Source organism: Orycteropus afer, unplaced genomic scaffold (assembly GCF_000298275.1).
Source record: "Orycteropus afer afer isolate SDZICR_OR568_19922 unplaced genomic scaffold, OryAfe1.0 scaffold00725, whole genome shotgun sequence".
NCBI lineage: Eukaryota > Metazoa > Chordata > Mammalia > Tubulidentata > Orycteropodidae > Orycteropus > Orycteropus afer.
In genome coordinates, this window is record NW_006922312.1 from 133,326 (window position 1) to 146,714 (window position 13,389).

At 36.4% G+C, this 13,389-nt stretch overlaps 1 protein-coding gene across 1 annotated transcript in view; it reads right to left on the reverse strand.

Moving 5' to 3' along the window:
- Positions 1-6,234: 6,234 nt before the first annotated feature.
- Positions 6,235-13,389, reverse strand: part of LOC103211316 (zinc finger X-chromosomal protein) — a 22,048-nt gene continuing 14,893 nt past the window's right edge. Inside the window, exons 3-7 of the mRNA XM_007957261.1 lie at positions 9,779-9,928; positions 9,422-9,565; positions 8,919-9,074; positions 8,295-8,435; positions 6,235-7,418 (exon numbers count right to left, since the gene is read on the reverse strand). Coding sequence (XP_007955452.1) covers positions 6,235-7,418; positions 8,295-8,435; positions 8,919-9,074; positions 9,422-9,565; positions 9,779-9,928 — 1,775 coding nt within the window. The remainder of the gene's footprint in view (positions 7,419-8,294; positions 8,436-8,918; positions 9,075-9,421; positions 9,566-9,778; positions 9,929-13,389) is intronic.

Consider the following 13,389-nt stretch of genomic DNA (forward strand, 5'->3'; position numbering starts at 1 on the left):
CAAGGAAAAGAAAAAAAGCTGAAAACTAGAACCTGGAAAGGGGTGAATAAAAATATGATAATGAAAAGGACCTAAGTAATAATAATGGTAGTTGTTTTAAAACAGAGAAGAACAAACTAAAAAAAAAAAAAAAAAGAATTCTGGACAGGACAGGGCAGGGCAGGGCAGGGCACTCAGGCTCCACGGGAGCACACAGACTGGGATGGAATTCCTGGCAGCCTAGAAGGTGGGTGGGAGTGAGGAATGGCTGCATCTCTTTTCATGAAGTGTGAAATATTAGAGAATATTAGGGGAATGTCACACCTTTCCATTACTCTGAGGGTTATTCCAGTTCCCAGCAAGCAGAGCCTGCTCTTAGGTAGGTACCTGGAATCCGGGAGAATGCTGTTGCTTTAAATATCCAAATGGTCAAGCTCCTTGTAAACATTCAAATGGCTGTGCCTCCAGACAGGCAAAAGTCCACATCAGCCCACAGTCCTCTTTGCTGCTTCCCCTTTAATTCCCCAGCTACCAGAGCAGTCCTCCGTGCAGTCCCTGGCTAAGCATGGATGATTTTTAGGCTGATTCTTACATCCTACCACCACTTGGCAATACCCAAGCTGTCTGTGCCATCAGGATTGCTGCCAGACCACAGCACTGTATGTCTCCTTATTTGGTGTTTTCATGCAAATTCTTCTACTAGTTGGAGCTTAGTCCACTTCTATATCCTTCCCTTCAGAGCTCAGGGGTCCAGGATTAACTTGTCCAGTATTGTGTTAATTGGTATCCCATTTCTTTATTGAAGAGGGTCTATGCAGCCTTTCTGCCTATTCCACCATCTTACCAGACTTCCCCTCACTAGTGTTACTGGACTCATGCATCAGCATTTGTTATTTCCATTGTTAACATTCAAAATAATTGTACATTGTTTGCTATCGTTGTAAATTTGAAATGGGAGTTAACAAGGCAGTCAATAGACTAGGTGCAAAGGTAAAAACAGGAAAACATATATAGAAAGGTTTAGGAGGACCTGGGAGTTTGGTGTCTCAAGAAGAGCTGGCTTACCCTCCAGAGGACAAATATTTACTCTTGTCAACCAGGAAACTTTTCAACTAGAACTGTTGTGTGATGTGGTCTGAGAAGCCCTTGGTTTACAGATGGACCCTGAGCCCAGTTCTATTATAGCTCTTGCCCAGATTTCTGTTTTACACTCTGCTGTCACTATCCAGATCTGGTCATTGTCTCATATGGTACCACTGTAACTATTACCTCCATTGCCATCACAAGTTGTATTTTTATGCAAATAAAACATGTATTATGATTTTCTGCAAACACCACAATGCTCTTGCATGCTATTTTCCTATGTGCACTCTGCATGTTATACGCTTGTGCACATATGTACAAATGCTGTATGTGAAAAAATATGTACATCCCCTGGACCAGTTTATGTGCCCCAAAGAACCATTTTCTCTTCTCAGGAGGCCCTATCTGATCCTCCATGATTTAGAACTTTTATCAGTCACAAGGTAGGCCACTCCAGGTAAAGGTCAACCGAAGCAGAAAAGGACATGTGGCAGGGCAACCAATCCAAGTATATTAATATGAGTTTAAATGCTGAGGCACTCGGTTTGTGCAAGGCTGTGGTCTATAGCTGAGTTCCTACCTCTATCTTTAGTCTTGATATCAGGTCAAACTCCATTTTAAGTTGAGTTACTTCTCTAATGCTTACTAACCTTTAAACAAACTATTATGCAGCTAAAGAAATGTTTTTCTTTATGGTCAGGCTCAGATGTAGCAAAGTGTACTCTTTGAAAAGGTCTTGATGAACTTTATCAGTTATTTCCTTCACAAGCAGATGCCAGGAATATTGTGTGCCAAAGAAATACCTTAACATCTTGTAACTTGGGAAAACACTTCTTGTGATATCTTGATGATTGCCCATCTTGATGACTGCGTCCCCCAGCAAAAAAAAAAAAAAATGGAATACTTTTGAAATCCCTGCAATTATAAACTACATCTAGCGAAAAACTCACTTGAAACATCATGCCTCTCCAATAAAAAAAACACTGTAAATTAAAATTCCTTATTTAGCCCTATACTAATAAACATATTTTAGGAGCTCTGCTGGCTTACTGCCTAAGGTATTTTGACTGCTAACCATAAGGCTGGCTGTTTAAACCCACCAGCCACTCCTCAGAAGGAAGATAGGGCAACCTACGTTCATAGTGATACCAGCTCGGAAACCCAAGGAGGGGTTGCTATGAGTTGGATCCGACTCAATGGCAGTGAGTTTGGTTTTTTGGTTTGGAACAAATGTGTTGTAGTTGCTCTGCCTCAGACTGCTTGATTTCACTTCTTCTTTTCCACATAGCTCCTTGGTTTAAATCACACAAATAACAAAAAGTATAAACATCAACTATAAGACAAAGCTTCCTCCTTGTCAATCCCAGTAAAGGTTTGGACTCAGAACCATGATTAAAAGCCAAACTGCTTTCTGGCAAGGTGAATCCATACCATGTTCTCTTAATGATTTAACTTGCTGTTGTTGTTGCTGTTTGCCGTCGAGTCGGCCCCAACTCATAGCGACCCCTCCTTGGGTTTCCGAGGCAGTATCACTACGGAAGTAGGATTGCCCAACCTCCCTTCCAAGGAGTGGCTGGTGGGTTTGAACCGCCAGCCTTCTGGTGAGCAGTCAAGTGCCTTAGGCACTATGCTACCAGAGCTCCTTAACGATTTAACTAGTTTTGATTATTTCCACTTTGAAAACTGTAACTACATAACTGGAAGAACAGTAAGAATTTCATTTTTAAAATCAAAGATATTTTGGACTGTATAGTTTGTTGATTGCACTAAGTGACAGTAAACTACATAATTTTTAAAGAAGTTAAATTTTTTATGGGAATGTTATCTTCATAAGAAAAAAAAATAGGTACCTCAATTCTCCCATACAGTTCTTTTTGACTTTTGATAACTTTTACACTTTTACCTAACTTCTAATTTTCACTGTGAAAACAGACCACTCTTGAGAATAATCAACCATTCAAGGATAGAGTTCAGAAGGAAGAATGGAAATGGAAAACACCAAGGCAGTGGGATGTTATACTGTGGTGACTGCAATCAATGACATGAAACAAAATGTGTGAACTGTTGAGTAGAAAATTGATTTGCTCTATAAACCTTCACCAAATCCCAACAAAAAATTAAAAAATAGTGTGTTAAAAAGTCAACCATTGTTGTTAGGTGCTGTCAAAGTAGACCTGTCCATAGGGTTCTCTAGGCTGTAATCATCAGATCTCACTCTCACCACCTATAGAAGTAGTGATAACCTCCAATAACTCAACGTTGTGGGTTTCTACAGAAGTGAGTTTTTAAGTGCTCTCAAAATCATTTCTTGATGGAAAACTTATCCTCAGGGGAATTAAAAATGCTAATAAATTCTTCATGATGATGAAAAGAAAACAATAAATTCCAAGGATATGCCCATTAAAGAACTTCCCAATGACCTCTTTCCTAAAATATCACTTGCAAATTCATAATTTTATCAATATAGTCACAAAATTAGGCAATTTGTATTCCACTGCTCCATAAAATGAATTAAGAAATGGGGAAAGGAAGAAAATTCACTGTATTTTTAAGTTTATTAGATTTAATAAAACTGCACAATTTTTTCTTAAGAAAAAGCATTAACTTAGTACCGGTATCAAACAGACTAAACATCAACAGGAAAATATTTTGATTTCTATTTTTGTATGTTTTTCTCAAGTACACATTTACAATAGTGTCACATTTCCCTATGAGGATTTAAGTATTTTATACTGAAGTATTTTACAATGTGTACAGAGAAGGGACACACAATATTTAATAGGATACTTCAATAGAATAACTTATACTACGTTCTTGTAAATATCTGTACCTCTTTAAAGCATTTAACTGAAACATCCCTTTTTAGCTTTGCTAATTAAATTGCCTTAAGTATAAAACGAGCCTGTAACAAATCTTAGTACATAACAGTAAGTAAATTTTTTTATACATGTTTTATCATACTCACTTGACCAAACCCTTTATTACATTTAAAGGCTTCAGTATTGTGCTTATAAACAAACAAACTGTAATGACTCCAAACTATGTAAGAAAAACATGAAGTATGTAAAGTGTTGTGTTCTTTATCTTTCAGTTCATTAAAAAAAAATAATAACTATTTCTATTGTCCATATTAATTTCATAGAATGTTTGCAAATACTTAACTTTCAATTTTTATTTAACTATTTTCTTTTGTTATTTTAGGGAAAAATCAAAATCAAGGGAGATTTAGAAGACTCACCCAGAAATAGTGATGAGAACAACAGATAACCTTTAAAGGTATGGGGTTAATGTGGTATAAAGGATTCCAAAATTCATGGCTTGACTTCAATTAACAATAGATCTAAATTCCTACATGTCTAACGCTTTCATTTAGAAACAAACTAAATTAATCTAGCATTTCAAAGGCTGCAAACACGAAATATTTGCATTTCTAACTTCTGTAACTCTTGACTATAAAATCAGTGGCACAGAGAAAAGTTAAATGATAAAAACCTGACAGCAAGAATAGAATGAAGCACATATTTAAGGGGCAAAGCAGGTGTTACATGGCAAGAAAAACTTCTAATCTCTCACAATGTGCCAGATATGTACATATGTTGCCAATAGTCAATTTAAATAATCTAAAAAGTATTTTCCATTTTCAAAAATTCTCAACACAACCAAATTCTAATTAACTGTTCAAATTCGTTTTCTATTATATCCATGTTTATAATTAACTGGTTAAAATATGTCAACCCTGAATAAAATATAAAATTGTGAAAGATGTGGTGATGTAAGATCTCAGATTCTTATTATACATTTAAAATACACCTTTATCTTCTTATCAAAGCCATTTTTAAGTCTTGTATCTGTTGCTGTCTCTAAGAAAGAACAAAGCATACGAATTTGCCAAGTATAAGTCATTAATTAACATCCATTCTCTGTTACATATGTTGTTAATTCCTCAGTTCCCCTTGGTAAAAGTAAGGGCTCTCAGAATGAACTGATGATTACTACTCAAAAGGCTTTCAACAAAATACAAGGTTATGAAGCCAAAATTACATGAAAAACATTTTACCTAGAAATACCTTAATTTCTGTTTTTCAGTTACCAAAGAGATTTAAAAGAAAATAACATTACTCTTTAAAGATGCTAAAAGAAACTACATCCTTTTCCTTCTAATTTCTGCACCTGAGTTGTCTTTCTGAATAGAGCAAGTTTGTAAAATACTCTGTCATGAATCCCTGGGTCTTTCAGGTTACTATAAATTGGATCCTTTTTATTAGAGATTTGAAATTTGGGATTGTGTGTGGAAATATGCAAAAATATAAACAACACACACACATGACATATAGAGAATAAGTTACACATTAAATTGCAAAAGATGCTGTGGGCCCAATTTGCCTCAAAATATTCCGAAGTTTAGTCTACAGTAAATATAATTTTCAGAACACAACCATTCCACAACCAACAGCACAGACAGAACAATAAAACCAATATAGGAATGAGCAAAACTTTTCAGTAAGATTATCTACGTTTGCTCTGCTGTAAACATAACACAACAACAAATGGCAAAGAGAATATATTTTTCTGCTAACCAAAAGGAAAAATAAATACAAATCCATCTATTCTTCTATGATCAGCAATGCTTAAGACTCAAATGTAAAGTTTCATTGTCATGTGATCTAAAAATGTTAAGCAAGGCAAGGCAATGACTTTTGTATTATAGTATAGCTGACAAAACAATCTCCCCTATGTAAAAGCAAATGTCTGTATTTTACATAAAATTTTTTGAGTGTGGTGAGGGGGGCAGTTAAAATAATTGTTTTCAGAAATCCCAATCTTAAATTATTTTAGTATTAAGTGAACTACTCTTAGAAGAATACCATGAAGGTGAAAAAAATATTTGAATATATAGTAAAACTTCTAAGATTGAAAAATCCAGAATAGGATTAGGGCTTACTTACTAAAAGCAACTTAACTGTCACTTTTCCGTAATTATTAAACAAACCGAATCAAACCCAGAACACCTTGTTGGTAATATATAAAGAAAAGTCACCTAGAGTCAATAACCCTAATGGTACACAGCATAACTCAATGAATGTACAGTATTTTATGTGAAATGAGACTGAGTTTAAAATGAATTTTCTGCTTCAAGGCAAATATCTCTAACAAAAGTCTATAGAAATAATGCTAGGGAAGGCCTATTTCTTTATGATGCCGTGTTATGTGCTGGTTCTTTTCTGAAGGCCTTCGGAACCCTTTCTTGCAGTATTCACAACGGTGAGGATAGTCTTTTGTATGAATGGAAATAACATGTCGTTTAAAGCCTGAGGCATCTGTAGTGCTATAGTCACAGTACTCACATTGATACACTTTCCTGCCAGTATGTGTCTTCATATGCTTTTTAAGCTCATTCTGTTGCCGAAATCCCTTTCTACATCTCTTACACCTAAATGGAAGATCCTTTGTGTGAACTGAGAGAATATGGCGACTCAGAACAAAGGGATCTGCAATCTTAAAGTCACAATGTCTACACTGGTGCAATTTTTTACCCTTGTGGGCAGCCACATGTTTCTTGAGTTCTGAAGGCCTATGAAAGCCCTTATCACACATATCACACTTGTGGGGGTAGTCCTTTGTGTGAACTGAAATTACGTGTCGTTTCAAATCACTTGAGTTCGAACTCTTATGGTCACAATGCAAACACTGGTGTGTTTTACTTTCTTGATGAAGAAGAGAATGTTGCTGCACATCTTTGGTATCTGAGAAAGTCAAAAGACAAACGTCACACTTGAATGGCATCTCTTTACTATGCTTAGTTTTTACATGAGTTTTCAAGTTAGAAGAATCTGCAGACCTATATTCACAGTACTGGCACTGGTATGGCTTCTCCCCAGTATGGATTCGCATGTGCTTTCTGAGCTCCGATGGGTGACGAAAACCTTTACCGCACTCCACACAAATGTGAGGGAAGTTCTTGCTGTGGACTGCCAAAAGGTGGCGATTTAATAACCCTTGCTCAGCTGTCTCATATTCACAGAATTTACACTTGTGCATTTTGTTGGCTCCTTTTTCCTGATGCACCATTTTGTGAGTAAACAAAGCCCCAGTATGAGAGAAATGTTTCCCACACTCATCACATTCAATGGCCTTCTCGGCCTTGCTGGTCAGCTTGTGGCTCTCTAGGTGGTTGTGTAAACTTATCTTCTTGTTGGTAGTGTAATCACAGTCAGTACAGTGGTATTTCTTCTTGGTCAGGTGTTCAGGATGGTTTTTCATGTGCCTTTTCAAGAAACCTCTTGACTTAAACTTCTTCCCACAAATCATGCAAGGGTAGACAGTCAAGGGATGTCCATCAGGGCCAATAATTATTGCTAATGAAAGGAAAAGGAAGTCAATGAAGATCAACACTCTGTTCACTTTTGTTCAAGAATTTAAGTTTGCATTCAGGTTAGTACTCCTAAATTACACTTTTTGCTACTTACTGTTTCTTTTATTGCTTTTTCAACATAAAAGACAGAGTAACATAGTTATAAAGAGAATCTAGTCTGGGAACTTTATTCAGTATTACAGCATGAACCACATTCCCTCCACTCTAAAAAACATTAATCAATAACTAGTGACTACATTTACATCAATTTAGACATCTGTAGAAAATCATTTATAAAATTAAAACTGTTTCTGCTTTTATTATTGAAAGAAACTTATGCTTAAAGTTGAACCATACCTATACAATTCTTAATATGCAGATAAGTATATGCACAAGAATATACAAGAAAGGAATTTGTCCTACGAACAAGTACTTGTCCTTCTCACAACTGCAAAATGCAACCACTTCCGTGGAGTTGGATCTGACTCATAGCGACCCCTTCATTGACTTTCCTAGGCAGTATCACTACAGAAGTAGACTGCCCAAGCTGCTCATCTATAAATTATACTTGCTTAAAACTAACATTATTATATTTTTTAATTTATACACTTTAATTATCCTATTTTAGGGATTTGTTTCCATTTCTAAAATTACTTAAGATTTCAAACATTTTCCTGAATGTTTTATCCACAACTTTTAAACCATTCATGAATATCTCTGAATAAAATTACATTTTTTAATTTTAAAACTCAATATGAAAAATCTATATGAGGTCTAGCAGCTATAATGTCATCACAACACTTCCTATGGATACAAATGGAAGAGTTCAATTCTGGGAGCTGGCAGAGAATACTACACTGGGTAACTTGTTTGCCCTCACCTGTTTGGTACTGCCTGGAATCAGGTCTTCTTCTTTTCTTTGGTTTTTGTTTAGCCAGTCTGCCAAGCCCAGCAGACTCATCTATGTGCAAGAGGGCACTTGCAGTGCCATTCTGGTTTTCAATTCCATCAGAATTATTACCTAACAATATGCATTAGAAAACAAATTATACAGTATTATAAATATAAACAATTAGGGATTCTTTATTAATTATAACAATGAAAAATAAACCATGATACTCATGAATGACCAAAATTCCTCATTCTCTGTAAGCACTTTTATGAGCATGTTTATAGAGACAGTCAAAAATGCCTAGCTTTCAAATCTAAAACAAGCACGTCAGCATTTTGCTCCATGGATTCTCTGGTTGTCTCCAAAACTGTTATGCCACGGGCCAGATATAGTATCATTGATAAAATTTACAGCTTGAAAGCCTATGTACTTTTGCAGTAGTTCCTTCTATGTAACATACACATAAAAGAAATGTTAAAGACAAAAAGTAGATTTTATAATGTTCTTCTATTCTTGCTTAAAACACAGTATTATATTTCAGGTATGTGAAATCTAAGGTCATGAATTCAAGTCAAAAACTAATGCAAGCCTACAAGTGGCTATGTGACTTACCATAAGCAGCTGCCCATGCTATTGGCATGAAGGTTTTAATTTCACTGTTGTCCATTTGCTGTTCATGCACAGCGGCAGCTGCAGCTGCAGCAACAGCAGCATCCTCTTCTCCAACAATCACTTCCATATAAACTTCATCAGCAATTTCAGCAATATCTAAGTACAAAATAAATATTTCTGTAACTGTAATTACAGAGATCACACAGAAGATATTGGTTTAAATTTTGTTAACAAAGTTCAAATGTCACATTCCCAGAACATTGCTTTCATACAATAATTATTCAACAAATGAATCATTAATTTTTGACTTCCACTGTATTTTTTTAAAGCAACATTTAAGCATACATAGTCACTGATATTCATCACTGGAATACGGTAGCATAATTATCTCTGTAAGAACACTGCTGTTTCTTTCAAACACTGGTTGCAAACAAAATAAAACAGACAAAAAAACAACTGATATAAACACAAAACTGTCTCCCACAGGAAAGTCACCTACTTACTTAAATCTTCATCATCTTGCTGAGAGTCATTTACAGTCATATACACCATCTTCTCCCTTGGAACACGAATACTGTTGTTCTGTTCGAGTATTTCAACTCCATGATCATTCTCAGGCTCACTCTCCACAATGTCTACTGTTCCACCTATTAGGGAAGATGAGAGCTTCAAGAATTTATTTGAAAAGTTCATTACCTGTTTCACTGACTTTTTTTACATGCTTTTATGTTACTACATTGGAATTTCTTTTTTAAAGTTATCTTCAGAAAAGATATCAACTCTTCTCAAAGTAACTCAGAAGTATTCATGGTAAAGAATCTAAATCAGAAAGTATTGACAGGCTGAAGCTTTCCTCTTACCTAAGTCATCTTCCCCAGGGTCAGCTTTAAAAATATAGACTTTGATAACTTCAGGACAAGTGCCATCCACTTTACAAGGATCAATTTCTGCTTCTGTGCCCATAGTTATTCCAGAGGTACCATCATGTCCCAGTTTGCCAGGATCATCCACTAAAAAGGCAGGATACATCACAAATAACAGCAGTATATGCTTAAATAAAATGTTAGTTTTCCAAAGCTCTTTCTGGAAATATCATCTTAACTTGCTTCATACAACATTGGATGACTTCATAAAGAACTAAATGATTCAAAAAAATACATTTTCAAAAGAGTTTTAAAAATAAGGACATTTTAAAAAAGTTATTTCATGTAAAGAAAATAATTGTAGTCTACAAAAGTAACTAAAGTAATGAAAGGATATACTTTGCCTTTGCTTATCTATAAGGTAAAAAAACACTACTATATTATAAATGTCGTTACAACACTTACAAGAGATGACACTGGAAAGAACATCCTAGCAGTAAAATCAACAATCTAGTCTTCATATAAACATATTATCAGCACTACTTCAGGGTCACTATTTATGAACAGTTTTTGTTCTTATCTACTTCCATTAGATTGTAAATTTTAAAATAATCAAAACATGACTAACAGAAAAGAACACTGAAATAGAAAATGTCAATGTAAAATCTAATACCAGGTTTAAACACACATACAAAACAAATGCACATACATTCAAGTTCATGATGATACTGTTCCTAACTGGCAAATGCAGCAAAATACATATTAAAAGTTTTTCTATGTCTTAATGAACACAGCCTGTTTTATGGTTATTTTATTTCTTATAATAGGTCACCCTTAGCAACAGAAGTACATGTAATTTTCAACAGTACAGACTTGGGAATATACAGGGAATCTCCAGGTGGTGCCAACAGTTAAATGCTCGACTACTAATGAAGTAGGTGGAGGGTCAACGAAAGAGGGGGCTGCCTGCAACGGGATGGACTGACACGGTGGCTGCGATGATGGGCTCAAGTATAGCAGGGATTGTGGGGCTGGTGCGGGATTGGGCAGTGTTTCGTTCTGCTGTGCATGGGGTCACTATGAGTCGGAAACGACTCGACGGCACTTAACAACAACAACAACAACAACTAATGAAAAGGTTGGTGGCCTGAATGCACCCAGAGGTGATTTGTAAGACAAGCCTGGTGATCTGCTTCCAAAACGTCACACAATCTTAAAAACACTGTGGAGTTCTACTCTGTACATACAATACTGTCATGAAATTAAAATCAAATTAATGGCAACTAACATCAACAGTGAATAGAAAATACTATGTACTTCATGCTCTACAGTAAATTTGATATTATGCTTAGAAACTGGAAAATTAGCAAAAGTAAAAAATGATGCCTTATGACAATAGAGTTGGATTGAATTAAGTACTAAGATATATTACCACAAAGTAAACAAGAAAACAGGATCTCTGAAAGATAACATGTTAAGTAAAGTGGAACATCAGTGAAAAAGGGGAAGACCCTCAACAAGATAAACTGACACAGTGGCTACAATGATGGGCTCAGGTATAGCAAGGACCGTGAGGATGGTGCATGATGAGTAGTGTTTTGTTCGGCTGTATATGGGGTTGCTGAGTCCAAGACAACTCAACAATACCTAACAATGATAGCCACCCTTAAAATCAGAGATACGTATAACAGCAAAAGTAGCCAAAAATATGTGGGCATATATGTAGGCATGCATATGTATAATCCACTAACCCACTGCTATTGAGTCCATTTTGACTTATAACAACCCTATCAGACAGGGTAGAACTGCCCCCTAACAGTTTCTAAAACTGTGAATCTTAACAGGAGAACTCTACATCTTTCTGTTGTGGAGTAGCTGCATGGTTCAAACAGCCAAACTTTGGTTAACTACCAAGCACATTACTACCACACCATCTGGACACCTTAAATATGTGTATATGTATGTACGTGTGTATATATGTGTGTGTGTATGCATATCCTTATACATCTACATGTGCACGTATATCCTCATATAAAGACATACCTGGTTTTATTTTATGTTGCTTTGTTCTATTTCAGGTATTGTGTTTGCTGAGTAAGTCTACTGGCATCATTTTTCACACAGCGTATGCTCACTTCACGTCTCTGTGTCCTATTTTTGTTAATTTTTACAACATTTCAAACTTTTACCATAACATCATAGTAGGCATTACACCATACAAACTTTTATGTGCACTGGAAAACCAAAAATATTCATGTGGCTCACTTTATTGTGATATTCACTTTATTGCTCTGGTCTGGAATTGAACCTTCAGTATCTCCAAGGTGAATCTATGTATAAAGCACATAAAGAGTACATGTACACTTACTTCTCAGACATACCCAAACACCTCATGGTTAAGTTTCTGGGAATGGGATGAAGACCACAGTCTCATGGGACACTGTAAGTCAATTGGGCATAATATAATTCATAAATTATGTGCTACATGTGTGGTAGTTATGTTTGTGTATCAACTTGGCTGGGTCTGGTTGAGTGGCTGGGCAGGTGGTGGTAGTTATTTGCCCTATGATGAGACTGGCAATCTACTCCATGGTGGGATCTACAACAAGCAGCTAAGGAGCTGCCTTGGGGATGTGTTCTGCTTCCTGTATGTAAGGAGAAGCCTTGGGAATGGTTTCTAGCCTACGACACGCTTGGACCCTGTATGTAGCCATGTCATTTCTCATCATCCTGCTATGCTCTGCTGACCTTGGGACTTAAATGGACCTAAGTTAATGGCCTGCTGTGTGGTTAGGTAACATCAGGACTGTACCTTTTTACTTGTCAACCTTGGGGCTTCTCAGCCTTAGCAGCCAGCAGCTGTCTGGGTGAAGAAATGCCTCTAGCTTCAGTAGGCCGGGAGGAGGCGGCGGAACTAGACCCCGAGGTTGAGGAGCTTTCACCCAGTCCCTACAGCCTGGCACTTTGAACTTGCACTTAAAGCCTCCAAATTTTAACAACAAACTCCTGTTTAAGACCCTCCCGTTTGTGGTATATTTCTGTCAGAGTGGCAATAAGTAACCAGAACTACATCCTAGTTTGGTGAGCAATGTTCAGGGTCTTAAAAGTATGAATGCCACCATATATTAACCACTGGTCTCTACTTGTCCAGAGCACACAAAAAAAGGAAATCAAAGATTCAAAAAAGAAACCAGTTTATAGGACTAACAGTCTACACAAAACAAGGCCTCATCTATCCTAAAACCACGAATTGGATGGGACCTGACAGAATGGGAGAAATATGTGGAAAAGAACCAAAAATTTCTTAAAAAAAAAACCAGACTTACTGGACTGTTCGAGCCTGTAGGACTCCTGACATTAATGCCCTGAGACAGTCTTCAAATTGTGAACCAAAACTAATCTTCAAGGTTACCTCGTAGCTAAGTGTGTATGACACCTATCACCACTCATCTGTTAGGCTGCTATACTGTGGTAGCTTACTTGTTGCTGTGATGAAAGAAGCTCTACTACAAGAATTTTAAATACCAGTAGGATCACCCATGGTGGACAGGGTTTCAGTGGAGTTTCCAAACTAAGACAGACTAAGAAGAACAAACTGATTAGGTGCA